Genomic DNA, 19,301 nt, shown 5'->3' on the forward strand with positions numbered 1-19,301 from the left:
CTGAACTGTGTAAGTGGGGCCCAGTACAAAACAAGCACTTCTTTTAGATAACACTGAAGACAAAAAAGATAGAAACAGTACTTTCTAAAGCATCAACCACCTGAGAGGTGTTTTATAGTACAATCTGTGAAAATGAAGGCACATTCTGTTTGTTGAAGACATAAGCAACTTGAAAAGGATTCAATTTGATCATGTCCTATTGGTGTGGCACCTCCAGAACACAGACTGAGCACAAACAGGTGCACAGTTCAATTACTAAAGGCAAGCAGTTTTGAAAACTGATAACACAGGTGCTTATTTTCAGCAGAGCTAACCTCCAAGATGCTACCTATGTATGTGCCGTGGCCAGAGACCAAGTGTTGGTCAGCCCTATGGCAACTAAATATTTAACACATTTATGAAGTAGTTTTTTAAAAATCTGATCCATTAATCCTACAGTAAATCATTCAAATCAGCCTGAGTTAATGATTCTTCTCTATCTTTAGCTGTGATTTAAGGCACACCAGCATTAAAAATTCTACCTGATCAATTATACAGAGCTAATGGCACCTGTGTCCTCGTGACCTCTACAAAACGGCAGTTGCGTCCACACTTAGGATCCCTAATTCCGCTTGCTTAAAACACCAAAGAATTTTCGGACACCCAAAGCTATAGCATGAAGGCCTAGAGTCAGGTGGCATACCGTGAAAAGACAAGATTTACAAGTATTTTGCAGAAATGCTATCTGATGAGTAATTTTCACGAGACTGAACTATTCAGAAAGAAACAGCAGGAATTCCAATACACATCCACTTCGGACAAAGGACTTAGAAAGTCTGAGAATCCAAAGTAACAAATTCAACCACTGCCCTCTCTCTTCATCTGTCACTGAGAACAGTTCTTAATATAGGAAGCACAGGCAATAAAGCAGTAAAGTCACTTCAAATCTAAGACAAATCCTTCCATCATTAACGAGGAGACAAAGGTACTGACAAACGAGGCTGCCATGCCCTGGGTATCATACCGGCCTGAAAGAGCCGCCAAGGGTCCTGCTTGGAGTTCCAAGCACGTCTCTCCTACTCTGCTTCCCAACCAGAACCTGACTTGTTTACTGTCCTATGGCTGAGCTCAGGTGGCGGCGGACAGGGCTAAGGCCTTTTTAAAGGACTATGTTTTGTTTTGACCAATGCAATCAGTTGTTAAAATTTAAGCACTGGCAATGAAAGAAAGTCTCAGGTACTAGATCTATACTGAAGTCACAGAAATATTAAACAAGATTGTAACAAGGTTTACTAATGAACTTAATGACCCGTCTTAACCTAAGAAATGTCCTATGATCGGGAAATAAGACACGTGACACTGACCTATTATCCGAGACATAAAGGAAGTTTGAGAGGATTTCATATTTTCTTAGAGTACTTTTGAGTGCTTTTCTATAGTTTCAAATTCAATTTACATCTGGCCGTATTAAAGAAGTGGCACCACTTTGTGAGTCCTAAGTCTGAAATTAAAACTATTTATTCATCTCTAAAAGCAACCAAAGCAGTGACCCATGCCTTTAACTTATGCAACAGCTATTTCCTTTCAGTGTTTAGGTCGAAATTTTACGGGGGTGGGGGGAAAGCAACAAGAAACCAAAAACCGCCCGTAGGCAAGGATCCTGTCGCCTTCCCAGTCTTTCCCTCCCACCAGCTCCTGGGCTTACCTGAAGTCCTTCAGCTCCTGCTTGGCGCTGCCGTCCTCTCTCTTGTTCTCACTCAAGTCAGCAGCAGCCGCCAGCTGAAGGCTTCGGGTGACCGGCCCCCCGCTCCGCTCTCTAGATTTTATGTTGAACCGGTCTGTTCTTCTCTTACTCGCCAAGGTGGATTTGCTTTGTAAAACGGCTTTGCTTTTCTGTACCCTCACGTGCAGGCTCCGCGACGTTTTGCTGGAAAGCTGAGCAGAATGACTTTTGGCCACAGCTTTAGGTTTCTTCCCCTCAACATGAGTTATTTTGGCCATTCTTATCGGGCTGGAGTTCCTTAAAGAGGAGGAGCTTGGTTTTTTGGATTTCACCGAAGCTGCAAACTTGACGTTCTGCTTGGACCTGAAGGATGAGGAGGGGAGCGGGACTTGGGTGGGGCCTGAGCTGCGGGCTCTGGTCTTGCCCAATGGAGTCTGCATGCTTTGCATTTTAATCTCCGCATCCGCTGTCCGTCTGCGGTGGTTGCTGTTGCTGTTTTTGTCACTACTTGCAGGTGATGAGTGTCCACCTTTCTTAGATGAATGAGAAACTTTTTTTTTGGGAGGGGAAAGGGGTTTCTTGGGACAGCTGAAAGCGGCGTGTTTATTCAGGCTTCCAATGTAAGTGAACTCTCGGTTACAGTAAGGGCAGATGTGAGAGGATGACTCACAAGCATTTTTCAAGTCAGCCTTCTGCTTTGCAGATTTGTTTTTCTGAAGAATTGCTTTCTGTACAAGCTGATTTTTTTTCTTCAATGCATTTAATTTGAGCTTACTCGACGACATTTTGCTGAGCTCAACACTAAAGTTTAGCCTTTTGGGCTGTCCCATTCGTCGGAAGGCATTTTTCCCAGAGTTATCTAAAACCACCACGCCATTTTTGGGTTGCACAGTTTGTTTTAATGGTACTGGGTTCTTCTTAGGCGTGTACCTCTTCTTGTCACTTGCAGAAGCGCACGCCAGGATATGTTTGTGCAACTCCGGCATGTTGTCGACACCTTTTCCACACTTGGTGCAGCGAATGGCAGTAGTAAAAGTCTGTGGAATATTGTGTGTAGTGAAATTTGTGGCTGTCACACCAATCCCCATGGGGTTACGGTGATGGTACTGAAATGGAGGTGGTTTAAAGCTTGGGTAATGCTGATTGAGGCCTAATCGAACATCTGGATCTTTTGTCTTTATTCCAGAAGCCATTATTTTTATAGTCGTGTAAAGCTCTTCAGAGGAATCGTTTAACTCCTCTTCTTCTTTCGAAGTTTCTAAGGGATCTTCCGGCAAGCTCTGCATATGCTCTACATGGGCCTTGCTGGGATCTGTAAAGTTCTGGGGCCTCAGAGTCCCGCTTTCAAACTGGTGATGTGTGCACACCTTATCTGGGTGGAGATCTCGCTGGTGCTGCTGCAAATTGCACAAAAAAGCAAATTCTTTTTTACAAACAGAACACACAAAGATATTCCCAACTCCATGAAGCAAAAAGCGATGTTCTGACAAGTCCGTTTTATCCTTAAAAAGCTGCACACAAAATTCACATTTGAAGGGCCAGTCTTCAGCATGAATAGATAAATGTTTGGTTAGATCTTTAATGGAAAGAAAAGGTGATTCACAGACGTTGCAAACAAAGTTTTTGTTGAATGTTTCCTGAACAACATCCTGTTCAGCAGCAGACTGGGGCTCTTCCCTGGGTTTCAGACCTTCATTCTCCAATTCCTCCTGCTTGAAAGACATCATGGGGAGAGAAGCCTCCAGATTATCACCAGAGGAAACAACAGATGAGATCGCGGAGAGAGGAGGTGGAGAAGGAGAAGAGGAGGAAGATGAAGAAGAAAATGAAGAGGAGGAGGAAGATGAAGAGGAGGAAGAAGAAAGTGTTGGAGGTCCGGGTGAGGCGGCAGACATCAGGGACTCCACAGGAGGAATGGGAGAGGGTGAGGGGGACACTGTTGGGGACAGAATTGGAAGTGGGGACTGTGCGGTGGCATTTGAGAGTGGAGAAGGGCATGGATGTGGAGATGCACTGGAAGAGGGAGCTGGAAGAGGTACAGTAGGAAGGAGGGGAGGGGGCGGAGTGGCAACAGTTAATATCGGGGGACAGGGTGGAGGAGAAGAGGGATCTGTGGGGATCAAGAGAGGAGGCAGCTGACCGGATGAAAGGGAGGGTGTCTGCAGGGCAGGTGATGAAGGACAAACATCAGGTAGGGACTCAACAGTAGGGGCAGGGAAACCAGAGTCCGGACCGAGGTCAGGATCTGGCTGAGCTTCTAGGGATTTACAAGGACTTGGGCTCCTGGTCACATCTGCAGGGTTTTCTACAGGTAAATCAATGCCATTATATTCATTGAGAAGAACCTTCTGCAGCATGCAGGTGGTTGGTTTCCTTTTCTTTACAGCACTACACGTAGGCTGCACTGAATGATTCTCTTTGAATTCCTTGCCTTCAGAGTCACTACAAGGCTTTTTATGCACACTGAGATCTAAGACAGATTCCCACTGGACTGGAGTCTTGCCTGTACCCTCAGTCTTCTGTTTGACACCGCTGGATAAATCCAGTGGCTGCTGGTTGCACACACTGCTAAAAGCAGAACTGGCTGTCCACTCTTTAGACATTTTATATTCATCAAAGCATGGAGGGCTCACAGTTTCTCTCTCATCTCTCCCAGACAAACTCCATGCTGGTGAGTCGCTATGACTTTCTAATTTGGATTTTTTGGAAGTCAGCACTGCATCGGTCCATGCTGTTTTCCCATCACTTGGCTTTCCAAAGTCTCGAAGGGCAGGACTGTGCTGTGGAGAACTGGGAGGAGAGCTGGTCCGCCTCTTAAACCTACTTGAGGTCACAGGCAACATTGATGCAGGAGCAGACACACAAACAGGACCTAATTTAGCTATTTCAGTTGCTGAAATCCCTGCAGGAGGAGTTAGTTTATCTTGGGTTTGAAGAAGCTGCTTGAGCTTTGATGACAAATAAACACTTTTCTCTTTATGGAAAGACACTGCCTCCGTTGTTGATATGCTAAGAGGAAGACTTAAGGAGCAGGAGGGGGCCATGGGGTCAGAATCTGTTTCGGCCTTAATTTTGGGCAGTGCAGGCGGGCTCGCCGTTCTCCGTTTCTTGGCCTCACTATTTGTGCTGCCCGAAGGCTCTTTAGGAAGATCTTCTGTTACAGGGACCTGTGTGGTCTTTATATTTTGAGTAATTTCCACCGTAACTGGAGTAAGCAGACAATTTATACCATACAAATCTGCCGAAGCAGACTCCATCTCAATCACATCACAGTTACTAGTGTTGTTATTAGTTTGAATTTTACCATCAATATAGTAATTTAAGTTTTCAGAGATATTGCTAGAAATGTCCATGATGTACACGTCATCTGCTTCCCCTTCCTCCTCTGGCTCTGTGCTTGGTACATAGACGTTCTGGGTGGCCTGGGCCTGTTCTGCTGGAGGCTGGAGTTCTTCAAGGCCTCCTTTTCGCCGTACACCTTTGGGAATCAGATGGCGTTCGTGAACTCTACGCTGATGCCGTCTCATATTAGTATGAGTTCCAAAAACCTTTTTACAATATTTGCACGGATGAAGTTCTTTAACTTCCCCATTCTCTTCTACAACAGAAGAATTTACTGTGTCTTGGGAAGCCTTCTCTGAATTCATGATCAGACAGTCTGGCCCAAGACTAGGAGGACTCAATTCATCTTTTGAAGCAACGTTTTCTCCAGATGCTTTGCCATCAGCCAGGTCCTCTGACGGCTGTAGTGTTTGGCTGGGTTTCCGCTTTAACCCTGCTTCGTGGCGCCGCTCATGCCGCCGCCGGTTAATCTGTGTGCCAAAGGCTTTCCCACAGTACTTACATTTGAAAGCATGATTGACGGTGGATATATGGATATGCATGTGACGCTCAAGCCCCTGTTTGGTTGTAAACTTCCTTTCACAATGCTGACATGGAAACATAAACGTTTCAAATACATCACCATTGGCCTCTTCTTTAGTTCTGGGGATTTGCATGGCAGGTGTTACCTCTGAGAAGTCTTCAAGAGTTTCTTCTGAAGTTGTTTTTGGTTCCTCTAATAAATCTTCTGGCTTCTCATCACACCGTATTTCTGGCTCTTTCACAGAACTTTCATTTGGCATGCTGGCTTCTTCTTCCCCCTCTTCTTCCAATTCATCATCTTCTTCTTCTTCTTCATCCTCCTCCTCTTCCTCCTCCTCCTCTTCCCCCAAATCATTCACCTCACAATCTGCTGCTTCTAATTGCTCGTCTGGTTCTGGCTGTGGCTCCCAGGCAGGGGCAGGGGTTGCTAGTTCTGGAGGAACCTCCTGACTGGCCACCTCCTGGAGGGTGGCCGGCTGCTCAAGTGCTGAGGCTGAAGGCTTCTCTTCGTCTTCTTTAGGACCTAGAAAGCACATGGAAGCAGAAGCATGGAAGTGAAGCATGGGAAACCAGCTACTTGGTGAATAATATGTATGATTCAAGTGATTTCTCTTACCACCTAAAACATGAGGGAGATGATGAGGAACAATAAATTACTTCTATTTTATATACTTAAGTGATAAAGTTGTATTGGATATGAATCCATTTCATTCATCCATTCATTCAACAAGTATTTAGAGTACCAGCTACATACCAGGCAATATTCCCAGCAGTGAGGATACATACACGAACGCAGTAGACAAGGATGTCCGTGTGGAGCTGGGGTTTTGTGTTTAGTTGCACATACATACAACTCTGTTTACACAAACTGCAGTGTTTAAAATTGTGTTGGAGTAAACTACATTTTAGGAGAGTAGTTGTAAATTCTAATTTCTCATGATTCTAAACCGGAAATAGTTCATTACCAGACATATCACCAGGTTAGATCCTTGTGAGTCTGTCTGGAGTAAATGATCCTCTCTCCTTCTTAACTAAAACGTTATATTCAGAAGCTAGAACATTTTCCAGAATCATGTAATCACAAGTTTTTCACGCTAGATAATCTTTGGAGATCATCTCTTCTAAGAACTCAGGAGCATCTCACTGAAGGGAACAGAAATCTGCAGTCACTTTGGAGTCCCTAGGCCAAGCCCACCTGAGGTGGGTGGTAGAAGGCGGTCATGGAAGGACTTGCTTAGAAGGTGACAGTGGAGGAGAGACCTAAGGAAAATGAGGCATGCAAATACTGGGGGGTGCGGGCGGAGGAGCCCTACTCGATAGAGGAATCCTCAAAATGCATAAGCACTGAGTCAAGAACATACTAGATGCGTTCAAAGAACAGCAAAGACGTCAGTGAGGTGAGGTGGGGAAGCTGGGGAAAGTGAGGGCAGGAGATAAGGCTGGAGATGCAAACAGGGGCCTACTTACACAAGCCCCTGCAGACTGCTGGCCTTTACTCTGAGTGAAAACGGCAGGCTACCAGATAGAAATATATAATCTGATTTGTATTCAAGAGAATCACTCTGGTTACTACAAGGAAGATAGTGAACCCTAGGTGACAAGGATGGAGGCAGATGGACAGACGGGGCCCACTGCATCCTCCAGGAGAGGCAGGATGGTGGCACAGGGGTGGCAGCAGGGCAGGACTACAAGTGCTCTGGATATACTTTGGTGATGAAGTTGACAATGCGCCTGCTGACTGGTTGTGGTGACAGAGAAGACGACAGTCCACAGAACTGCGATAATCCTGGCTAATAAAATGTTGAAGACCACAAGAGAAGCAACTATGGTCTGTGTGCACGTGCATGTGCATGTTGTGGGGGAAATCAAGAGCTGACTTCAGACGTGCTAGAGTTTAAGGTACCTGAATACATTAAGTAGACAGCTTTATATGAATCTGGAATTCAATAAAGAGGCTGGCCTAGAAATTTCAAAATCCTAGAGAAGGCCAGAGGAGGTATCGGACTGGATGAGGTCACCTGGCAAGTGAACACAGGCAGAAGAGGGATGAGACGACTGTGTCCCAGATGACTCCGCAACTGAGGCTGGGGGAAAGGCCAGTGAGGTATCCGGAGAAGCAAGAGAGTGGTGGCCCTTCAGCTAAGTAAACAAACTGTTTCACGGAGGGAATGATCAGCTGTGTTCAGAACTCCTGCTGGGTTGGATAAGGACTGAGAATGGAACATTCCATCTGCCAAGGCAGAGGTCTGGTGATTGCGACTGCAAGTGGAGCGGTGGGGACAAATGCCTAACAGAGTTCCTAAGAGAATGGAAGGAGACAGGAGAGACAGGGAAACTATTAGCAACTCTTTCAAATTTAGCTGTAAAGAAAAAGAAGTGCAGAAGAGACTGGAAGAAAACACAGGGACAACAGAGGATTCTTAAAGACAGAAGCTGTAATCATGGTTTCGTGCTAGTAGGAATGGTCCCCAATGCTGCTGTAGTGATAGTCCCACTTGCTGCACTGCAGAACTGGGCCCCTCTACTGCAGACACTAGGAGAGTTAAGAAAGGCTCCGTGGAGCAGGCAGAGCTATTCTGACTTCTTCTCCAGGCTACATTACCTGGCTGTTCCCCCAGGCACTTGCAAATATTGACTTAGCACCCACTATCTGCCAGTACTAGGTAAACAAGACTGTCAAGATCCTTACCCACAAAGAGCTTCACTTTCATAGAAGCCACACACAAGCAGGAAGGCAACAAAACTATAGAACATTAATGGCTGTGTTTATGGAAGTAAGTGTGGTACGGAAGCATCTCACACGGGCTTGATTAATCAGGAAAGGATTCTTAGAGAAAGGGCTAAGCAGACTGAACCTGAAGGATACAAGAATTAAGGACAGAACAGGAAAAGCAAGCAGAGAAGAATCAAAACATAGAGAACATTATAAATTAATGTGGACTTATCTGGGGACAGTGGGGAGCCGCTGAAGGTATCTGAAAGCAGGAGAGTGCCATCTGGGAGATTCGGCTGCAGGGTGGGTGAAAGGATGGGGGAAGGTCATCACTGGAGGCTGAGGAGCAAGACTGGCCGAGCGGAATGAGAATGGAGATGCTGGCTGCTGTGCTAAGAAGGAAAGGGGAAGAAGCAGTGGAGGCAGAAAACAGCAGCCAGACCTTCATGATCCAAGAGGCCTGCTACTGGACACGGGGACTGTGTGGACACAGTGGGGAAGAGGTCAATGCCAGGTACTATTCATACAAGCTCACTTATTCAGTCCTAGCCCCCTTGCTGTTTCCCAGGAATATGGGAAACTAATTTTTCCCATCTGCTACTACATTTACTAGCAATGAGGTTTCTGTTTCCAAACAGAAACAGCCTTCTCTCCCCCTAGACTAATTTCATAAATTCCATGAGCTTTCCACAAACTGGGCAACCAGTCATTCGATGGTAGTAATGTATTTCAAATTAGGAGCTACCTCTCTTTTCAAAGACATGTTCAATAGAGACCCAGAATACTGCCAAAAGAGTTGAAATGAGACAACAGAAAATGCAATTCTAAGGCTCAGAAATTTCCTAATAGACTTCATTTTCAGTCAAAATCTGTGGCTTCTTTTGATGGGGAAAAAATGTCTTTCCCCATGACTGGTAAACAATCCCAGATTTAAAACTGTCCAAAGTAATACAAACCAAAGACCGACCAGCTCTATTAACAAGTAGGGCCCATGCCAGAGTGGGTCCACTCACTTGATGTGATCTGTGGAGCTTTAACATAAAGGGAGGTTTGGGAGCACAAAGAAGAGTCTGAACTGTTTGCTCATGATACAGACCATTAGCTGAGGACAATGCAGAACATTCGGGGAAGCCTACGACCCCACTTTGACCAGCTGTGCCACATACTGGGGGACAAAGAGCAAGTGTCATTTTTTTCTTTTTTTTTTTTTTTTTGAGACGGAGTCTCGCACTGTCTCCCAGGCTGGATTGCAGGGACGCGATCTCAGCTCATTGCAAGCTCCACCTCCCAGGTTCACGCTACTCTCCTGCCTCAGCCTCCCGAGTAGCTGGGACTACAGGCGCCCGCCACCACGCCCGGCTAATTTTTTGTATTTTTAGTAGAGACAGGATTTCACCATGTTAGCCAGTATGGTCTCAAGCTCCTGACCTTGTGATCCACCTGCCTCAGCCTCCCAAAGTGCTAGGATTACAGGCGTGAGCCACCACGCCGGGCCAGCAAGTGTCATTTTTCATGGGACCTGATGTTGCATCAGGAGAAAAATAATTGTCTTGAATTACTCAAGGGGAGTAGGCGACTGTTGAACCTGTTTTCTAATTCTGCCACCAAAGGTAGTAAGGTTCCTTACTAATTTTTGTTGTTCAAAAAAAACTCTCGGCAAATCTGCAATAAGGAGGCAGAACTTAGTTTTAAGACTCTGGGAAATGAATTTGACTATTCTTGCTTCATAAAATGGCACAGAAAATTATAATATTTTATGAATGTTATCATCACAAACAGTGCTTAAAAATGGTTATGAAAGGCATCCAAAATATTTTGGTTATTTTCCTCTACAAATTATTTCTTAAAGAGTCACAAACCTGTCTTCTGAAATTTGCCTACTTGGGTCACTACAAACAACTCGAGTAAGCTCCGATCTGCGAAAATTTGCCCATGGCAAATTAAGACACACCTCCTTCCCTTCTGTATTAATAGTCTCAATATGGTGGCCCAACTGCAATGAGCACAGGGCAAGCTGTCTTTCTGACTTTCAATCCATGCCTCTTGGTTGGATTCTTACGTCACAGCAGGCCTAGAATACTAATCAGCAGAGGGACTATAAAGGAGAAAAGTTTAAGGGGAGAAACACGAAGAGAGAAAATAAGAATTTAAATTCTAACAAAAAACAGAAACACACTTCATTCTGTACACTTTTTGTTCTGTTACACAAAAATCAAAGATCTTTGATATTTTAAGTAAATGCTTAAAGTATAAAACATCCATGTATTAAAGTGTACAAATAGTTAAGTATATATACAGCAAGATAAAATGTTCACTAAACATATATACCCATGTGACCATTCCACAGATGAGTAACAGAAAACAACAAGCACCTCAGGAGCCTCCTCATGTCCTTTTACTATCACTATTTTTTGATGGTTTTGAACTTTATGCGATTTTTAAATGCAATCATATGTTTCATTTTATTATCATTTTTATTTTTTTCAGAGACAGAGTCTCACCCTGTTACCCAGGCTGGAGTACAGTGTGGGGGATCACAGCTCAATAGCCTCAAACTCCTGGGCACCAGTGATCCCCCCACCTGTAGCCAGGACTACAGGCACATGCCATCATCTTAGTGAATGTTCTTACTTCATTTTCTTTTGTAGAAACAGGGTCTCACTGTGTTGCCCAAGCTGGTCTCAAACTCCTGGCCTCAAGAGATCCTTCTGGCTCAGCCTCCCAAAGTGCTGGGATTACAGGCGTGAGCCACCACACTTGGTCTCATTTTATTTTAACAAGGGAACAAGTTCATTTTTAAGAAGAAAAGTCTTTCATAATTGTTTGAAGGGAAGGTAGCATATAGAAGGCTCAGCTTACCATAATAAATTTAGGCAGCTTTTTTGCTGTTTAACCTCGTGAAGATCCTAAATGATTCTCAGAAGGACAACACAAGGAGACACAAAGTTAAATTCACTGGGTACATATATACTCAATTCAGACCAGGCCAATATCACAAGCTTACCTTCTGCAGAATCTCTCATATTTGCAGAGGTGAAATCTGGCTCACTTGTCTTCAGTTGTATGTCTTGGATTTTGTTTCCTTTGTTTTTATTTTCCTGGGATTTTTTCTTCCCTGAAACACAATTTTTATTTATTTATTCATTTATTCTTTCATTCGTTCATGTGTTATTCTGAATTACTGAAGAAGACAATTATTAATCCAATCAAGCACACTGTATATTCCTGGGCAATTATCACTTTGGATTCCTAAAGAAAGGAATGAATCATGACTATAAATACTATGTTACACAGGTAAATGATGACAGAGGGGAAAAGAAAGAAACCCATCAATCTTGTATTTTTGAGAATCTCGGGCATTAGTTCCCTTCATAACTATAATGACCATCAAATTATGAGGTAAGGTATTCTCCAAAAGTTACTATTGATGTTAAAGGAAAATTAGTAATAGCATTGAATTTCAATGCCACATAGTTAATAGGGACTATTTGTAAGAAGCATATTAGAGAAAAACAATGTTATAACTTGGGGACCTTTTAACTAAGACATGATTATCCATAATTGTTGGAAGCAAAACAAGAGAAGCAGAGATTCTGCTGCATTTCAAAAGATACACATTCACAATGGCTCAAATACCAAATTCAGAGAAATTATGAATAATTCACTGTCCACCAGCACGGCACTCTGAGAGCCCTGAGGGATCTGACTGTAGGTCCAGCCCAGGTCAATATTTCATTAACAATTCAGAGGATGGAATTCAGAAACACTGACTGCATTCCAAGTGATACCATACGTTTAGAAGGTAAGATTAAATTGCAACATCATTCTGATAAGCTGGAACAACGAACTCAAGTCATGAAGATAAGAAACAATTATCTATAGGAGTAATTATACTGAAGAAGTCAGAAGTCCAGTTTCTTTAGGATTTAACCAGAATTTTTAACCTTTCTTTTACATTTTTTAATTACCAGATTTCTATTTTTCTGGAAGCTGGTGTTTCAGTCTTCAGATCCAGACAGATCCCCATTCTTCCCTAACAATCCTCCTTTTTCTCCACTGCTCTCCCCCAGACAAACCTCCACCAGTTTCTAGAACTACAAGCCTCTGACACTTTTTATCTCTGCATTAGTAAAATCAAACTAAACACGACTTAAAGCTGCTATACACACATAAAGTTATATTCTCCATAACAGAGAATCACTACCAAGAAGCATAATTAGCTAAAACTGTAAACAAACAAAAATGAGGTCATAAAACAGCATCATTGAAAACATCTATATTAAAAGTAGAAACATCAAGTACAATATAAAGCAAAAACAAACCCTAAAAAACACCACCAGATTTTGATAAAAAATTTGAGAAATAACCTTAACAGTCATTTTGCTTGTTAGTCTTAAAATGCAAATTCTAAAATATCATTTTAAACACTTTTTTTTTTTTTTTGAGGCGGAGTCTTACTCTGTCGCCCAGGCTGGAGTGCAGTGGTGCGATCTCAGCTCACTGCAAGCTCCACCTCGCAGGTTCACGCCATTCTCCTGCCTCAGCCTCCCGAGTAGCTGGGACTACAGGCACCTGCCACCACACCCGGCTAATTTTCTGTATTTTTAGTAGAGACGAGGTTTCACCGTGTTAGCCAGGATGGTCTCAATCTCCTGGCCTCGTGATCTGCCTGCTTCGGCCTCCCAAAGTGCTGGGATTACAGGCGTGAGCCACCGCGCCCGGCCTAAACACCTAATTCTTCAGCCCATAGGAAATTCAATTTTTTTGCCACTACATTTATAAGGGTTTGAGCAAATAAATTCCTGATAGCCTGTCTATCCATTCACTTCCAAAGGCACTTAAAATGGAACGCAAGAAACAAACATACACTTTACTGGGACCACACTCCGGTGGTAACAAGAGTGAAGGATCTGCACAGAGCTGACTAACACGTGTCTCCAGGTGAGGAATTATAAGCCAATCTCCCTCCATAAGGGGCACAAACATCTAAGCACCTTTCCACAGGCATAACCTCCTCTTGTGATTCTTTCTCCCTCTGTCAACTTAACAGCACTTTGTCTAAATCAGATAAGGACAAAGGTTCTTCAGGGATCCAGTTTTAAGGGAATTTGGATTCTACCTCCTTTCCATCAGTTCTCTTACACTTATGACATAAGCTAGTTCTGTCTGTGTGTAATGCTCAGCCCATATTAGATTACTGATAGCAAACAAAATGCTCATTGCCCAAACACATCCATAATACAAATATAAATGACTACTGACATAACTTCTCTGTGCTGCAACTGATGTGTGAGGAAATCCATGGCTTCTTTTATGACCATGTGAAGAAGGAGTTCCTGGCGTAGCCCACAGATTCAAAAATCATATTCAGAAACTTTTTCCCTGAATCCAATGACATTTTTATAAGACATACCCCCCCAGGTGCCCCAAACAGGCCAAGGAATGTGCCCTTTTTTTTACTGATCATTTACTTAGTACTTAGTATGAGCTTTTACAATAAATTAAAAGAGAGGTGTAATGTAAACCTTCACTCCTTGCATAAAGCTTACACACGTTTAAAGAAGGGCCACACTGTAAAATTTAATAGAAAAACAGATGTCAATTTGCTGTAATACAATCACTTGCAAAAGAAATGCAAAGATTTTTCCACAACCTCCCAAGTGCTGTACAAACCCAGTCTGTAGGTCATATAAAAAGCAAAGTACACTGTTCTATATGTAAATAGAGTATTAAATAAGTAAAATGTCTAGACGAAATCTTAACAAAAGGAAGTACAATCTTAATACCATTAAGATGCACTCAAAATCACTATCTAAAAGGTAAAGTGCTATTTTAAGTTTTATAACAAGAACGTTAGAGCACCTAGCTGACTCTAAATGTCAAATTCCTTTTTTGGACAACCAAAACTAATCAGTGAGAACGCCCTTTTCTCTCCCCAGGTGTTCTCTTTAAAAGTCATGACCCTGGAAACCTAATCCACTATGAGTAGAAGCCATTTGTAGTAGGTACATCTCCTGTATCCTATCAGAGGACTAAGGAAGGTATCCCGCCACAGACCACTATGGGGTACCAAGGTGCCTCAACCACACCACGAACGACATCTGGGCCAGATAATCAACCCTTGGCTGTGGGGTGGGCTGTCTGATGCACTGGAAGATGTTTAACAGCACCTGTAGCCTCTATTTAGTAGATGCTAGTGGTACCCCGCTTCTAATTGTGACAATCCAAAGTCTCTAGACATGGCCAGATGTCCCCTGGGGAGATTTCCTCAGGTTAAGAACCACTGGGCTAGACCAATGCATTTCTGTGTCACTAAAGACCTGTGAAACTTAACAGTCTATGTACGTATTAAAAATTACAAAAAGTACTTGAATAACACTAATAAGCTAATTCTAAAATGGAGCGATGAAGAACTAAATTTACCACCAAACTAAATTTGGTGAACACCAACAGACTTAGTTTATCAAGGAAATGAGTGTATCACGAGTCTGTCATAGAATTGAGATTATCTGACACCTGAAACAATGTTCTCAATCTTCATGAGAACCATCTGTTAAGTTACTTCTCGTCATGACGGCCTTAGACTAGGATAAAGGAACTATCATCACCACCTGTCCTGCCTTCAATTTCGTGGGAGAAAGTGAAGGCCAGGGCCAGAGAGGGACTAATTAGTCTATGGCAGAACAGAAAGCAGAACCAGGGGTCCTGCCCACACATACACATGCTTGGTGTCACTCACAACCTCCAAATATTGCAGCAACAGATGGTGGAACCTGCCACATTTCCTTAAATCAGTACTGATTTCTTCTGACACCTGATTTCTGTCCTATATGTCATCAAATTAAAAGAAAAAAACTAAACCCATAAGGACATTTACAAAGAGGAGATGAAATTTGTGAGCTTCTCTCTGTGAAGCAGAGGAGCAGGAGCCACTGGGAGCCAGGCAAGCACACAAGTGCACTTACCATCGGGTCCTGGGGGTCCTACAGGGTGCTACTGCCAGCTGGCTGCTCCGCTTGGTCTAGATAAGAAAGACAGAGGAATGAAACACAAGGAAAGTGAAATGAAAATGATGACAAGAACAGCAGAGGGACAGAACACCACCATGTGCATGAGGAAAAGAAAGGAATACATCAAGATGAGAGACTGAATGCAACAGAAGGAAAACAGCAGTTACCTACTGCATCAAGTTGCTCACATACCAAAACTAATGTTTAACTGTGTACTTAGTTGCTGAGAATAAGACCAATGTAGCGTATTCATTCTTGGGCCTGTACTGTGCCCTTATTCTAAAACTGATGCCCCTACCACTTAATGGATCCATTTTGCTAGAAGCCCCCAAAGTCCCAACGCATAAATCACTTTACAAGGGAGACACCCAAAGAGCAGAGATGTGAAATAATCTGCCCAATGCCACACGACTACAGTAGCTGTAAAGCAAGAATGAAAACTCAAGGGCCGGGAGCAGCGGGTCACACCTGTAATCCTAGCACTTTGGGAGGCCAAGGCAGGCAGATCACCTGAGGTTAGGAGTTCGAGACCAGCCTGGCCAACACAGTGGGTGAAACCCCATCTCTACTAAAAATACAAAAATTAGCCAGCCATGGTGGAGGGCACCTGTAATCCCAGCTACTTGGGAGGCTGAGGCAGGAGAATCACTTGAACCCGGGAAGTGGAGGTTGCGGTGAGCCAAGATAACGCCACTGCATTCCAGCCTGAATGACAAGAGCAAAACTCCATCTTAAAAAAAAAAAAGAAGGCCAGGCATGGTGGCTCACGCCTGTAATCTCAGCACTTTGGGAGGCCAAGGCAGGTGGATCACGAAGTCAGGAGATCAAGACCATCCTGGCTAATGCGGTGAAACCCATTCTCTACTAAAACTACAAAAAATCAGCCAGGTGTGGTGGCGGGTGCCCGCAGTATAGTCCCAGCTACTCAGGAGGCCGAGGCAGGAGAATGGCGTGAACCTGGGAGGTGGAGCTTGCAGTGAGCCAAGATCGCGCCACTGGACTCCAGCCTGGGCAACAGAGTGAGACTCCGTCTAAAACAAACAAACAAACAAACAAAAAACTCAAGGACAAAATGTTAAAAATGATCTTTCTCCTACAGTTAATTCTTAATATCAATAATGACTTAATATGCATACTTTTTTTTTCTTTTGAGACAGGGTCTTACTCTGTCTCTCACTCCAGGCTAGAGTGCAATGGCACGATCTCGATTCACTGCAGCCTCGACTTCCTGGGCTCAGGTGCTCCTTCCTGCCTCAGCCTCCTATATAGCTGAAACTACAGGAATGTGATACCATGCCTGCCTAAATTTTGTTTCTTTTTTGCAGAGACAAGATCTTGCTGTGTTGCCCAGGCTGGTCTCGAACTCCTGGACTCAGCAATCCTCTTGCCTTGGCCTCTCAAAGTGCTGGGATTACAGGTGTAGCCACAGCATCCAGCAGCATACCTTACTTTACAAAGCATTTTACATCCATTATTTCACTGGTTTCAAGGGCAAGTGAAAAAAGTTGCATAAAGACTTGCTTGGCCAGGCACAGTGGCTCATGCCTGTAATCCTAGCACTTTGGGAGGCCAAGATAGGCAGATTGCTTAAGCTTAGGGGCTCAAGACCAGCCTGGGCAACACTGTGAGACTCCCGTATCTATCAAAAAAGAAAAAATTAGCTGTGCATGGTGGTGTATGCCTATGGTGCCAGCTACTTGGGAGGCTGAGGTGGGAGGATCACTTGAGCCCAGAAGGTCAAGGCTGCAGTTAGCCATGATCATGCCACTGCACTCCAGCATGAGCGACAGACATTGTCTCAAAAACAAAACAAAGACTTAAACTGCATTTATAGTTGTTTTGTTTTGTTTTTTAAGCAACAATCAAATTGGAACGCTTTTTTTTTTTTAATTTCTATTTTATCTTGTGCCAGAAACAAGTCAATAGCACGGAACCCTGATCTGAACAAGTATGATTCACCACTGAATAGTATCAACAAAACTGGATTTTGTAATGAAATAGCTACCAAAGACATTCAACAGCCATAATGACTATTTTCTAAGACAATGTATAGCATTATACTGCTGATGCCTGTGATATGAGTTATAAAACCAAAATTGCCTAAAGCATCGCATGCAAAATTTAACCTAGGTCTGGACTATGTTCTACTATCCTAATAAACTGGACAGACACACTAGGAAATTCTAGATAATAATGTTTCACTTTAAAATGTTCAGGCAGTAGAGAGAATGCAAAATTCTGGGAGGCCTGCTCAAATTACAAGAAAAATTCATCACAACAGTGAAGGCTCATGCATTTGGTGATTTAAATGAATTAAATTTAAAACTATATGTAACTCTACATGTGCTGCCTCCTCACTGGGGAGCTATCCAACTCTGAAGGATAAAATCAGAATTAAATATCTGTGCACAGAAGCTAGGTCCATCCAATCTTCACTCGGGGAGCTCATCCTCTTACTCAGACACACAGTTGGTTCCAAATCAGACAAGACTCCAACTGGGAGATTTCCACAGCTGTACCATGAATGGTCATCAAGGACACGGGCTTCCCAATAGCGCTGATACCAACTCACCAAGGTGGGTTGTGCCTGCTGCCTCCAGTTCCTCTGCCCTCCATCAGTCCTTCATCCTTGCAACTGAACTTCCACCCTCTGTACAGGAATCCAATTCCCATGGTTACCACTAATACCATAATTACAAAACCCAACAGTTCTTCAGGCTTTATGTGCCCCAAGTTTCTCCTTCACATTTGACAACTTGGTATTTCTTTCGTTCTTAGAATTCCTCCTCCCAGCCTTAAGACACTACCATCTAGAATCTCACCCTTTTACAGAGTCTTAACCTCTTCCTCCCCCTGGATAAGACGGCCCTTCCTAGGAAACTGAAGACTGGAACCATGCTTTCACACTAGGTTGAAGAAAGGCTTTGATGAAAGCATACGACTAAGTTGAGGGCACAGACCCTAGGCAACAGGGTAAATGTTGAACTCACTATGCTCAAGGCTCAGAGAAGAACCAGAACACTCTGGAGCAAAAAAGCCTTGAAGGTCATCTCCGTCACCTGCATTTCAGTAAGAATGAGCAATACATTATAATACCCAGTCTCTCAAATTTTTCAAAGTCAAAGGTGTCTTCTGTGACAGCAGGCCAGCTGTGGCACTAGTATCACTTAGGATACATCTGGTTTGGAGAAAAGCTGGAGTTCTCAAAGCAAGTTGAAAAGGCTTAACTGGGAGGAGAAAAGTATAAAGTACATGTGAAATGACTCCTATAAAAGTTTTAAAAATCACAATCTGTAACAGATTGTGTTGGTAAGGAAGGGGAATCGATGGATAATGGCAAAGTTGTTATCTTAAGAATGGCCAAGTGCCGACCAGGCACAGTGGCTCATGCCTGTAATCCCAACACTTTGGGAGGCCGAGGCAGGCAGATCACAAGGTCAGGAGTTCGAGACCAGCCTGACCAACATGGTGAAACCCCATCTCTACTAAAAATACAAAAATTAGCCAGGCTTGGTGGCATGCCTGTAATCCCAGCTACTCAGGAGGCTGAGACAGGATAATCACTTGAACCCAGGAGGCGGAGGCTGCAGTGAGCCTAGATCATGCCACTGCACTCCAATCAGGGCGACAGAGCAAGAATCCATCTCAAAAAAAAAAAAAAAAAAAAAAAAAAAAAAAAAAGAACAGCTGAGTGATGCTATGTGTGGGATGGGGAAGGTGGACTGGAATTAGACCTCAGCTCTGCTGCACATGTGCCTGGTAGTTTAACATTCTGCAGTTGGGTTGGTGACAGGAAGAGAGAAGCTGGAAGTGGATACCTAAAACTAAGCTTTCCATAAGGAATTAACAGTTCATTTCAATATTCTTTTTTTTTTTTTTTTTTTTGAGACGGAGTCTCGCTCTGTCGCCCAGGCTGGAGTGCAGTGGCTGGATCTCAGCTCACTGCAAGCTCCGCCTCCCGGGTTTACGCCATTCTCCTGCCTCAGCCTCCTGAGTAGCTGGGACTACAGGC

At 43.5% G+C, this 19,301-nt stretch overlaps 1 protein-coding gene across 9 annotated transcripts in view; it reads right to left on the bottom strand.

Annotated features, from left to right (window-relative positions):
• PRDM2 (PR/SET domain 2) overlaps nt 1–19,301 on the bottom strand; it is a 129,371-nt gene that overhangs the window by 40,369 nt on the left and 69,701 nt on the right. For 6 of the 9 annotated variants that reach the window (XM_007980475.3, XM_073007824.1, XM_037985012.2 and 3 more), the window contains 2 exons: nt 11,284–11,394; nt 1,685–6,089 (listed from right to left, as the gene is read on the bottom strand). The exons of 1 other annotated variant lie outside the window; for it this stretch is intronic. In XM_007980475.3, coding sequence (XP_007978666.2) covers nt 1,685–6,089; nt 11,284–11,394 — 4,516 coding nt within the window. Of the gene's footprint in view, nt 1–1,684; nt 6,090–11,283; nt 11,395–15,244; nt 18,783–19,301 lie in introns of those variants that run through there. 2 more of the 9 variants (XM_073007825.1, XM_037985017.2) reach the window with 2 other exon arrangements.

This window comes from Chlorocebus sabaeus, chromosome 20, assembly GCF_047675955.1.
Source record: "Chlorocebus sabaeus isolate Y175 chromosome 20, mChlSab1.0.hap1, whole genome shotgun sequence".
NCBI classification, from domain to species: Eukaryota; Metazoa; Chordata; class Mammalia; order Primates; family Cercopithecidae; genus Chlorocebus; species Chlorocebus sabaeus.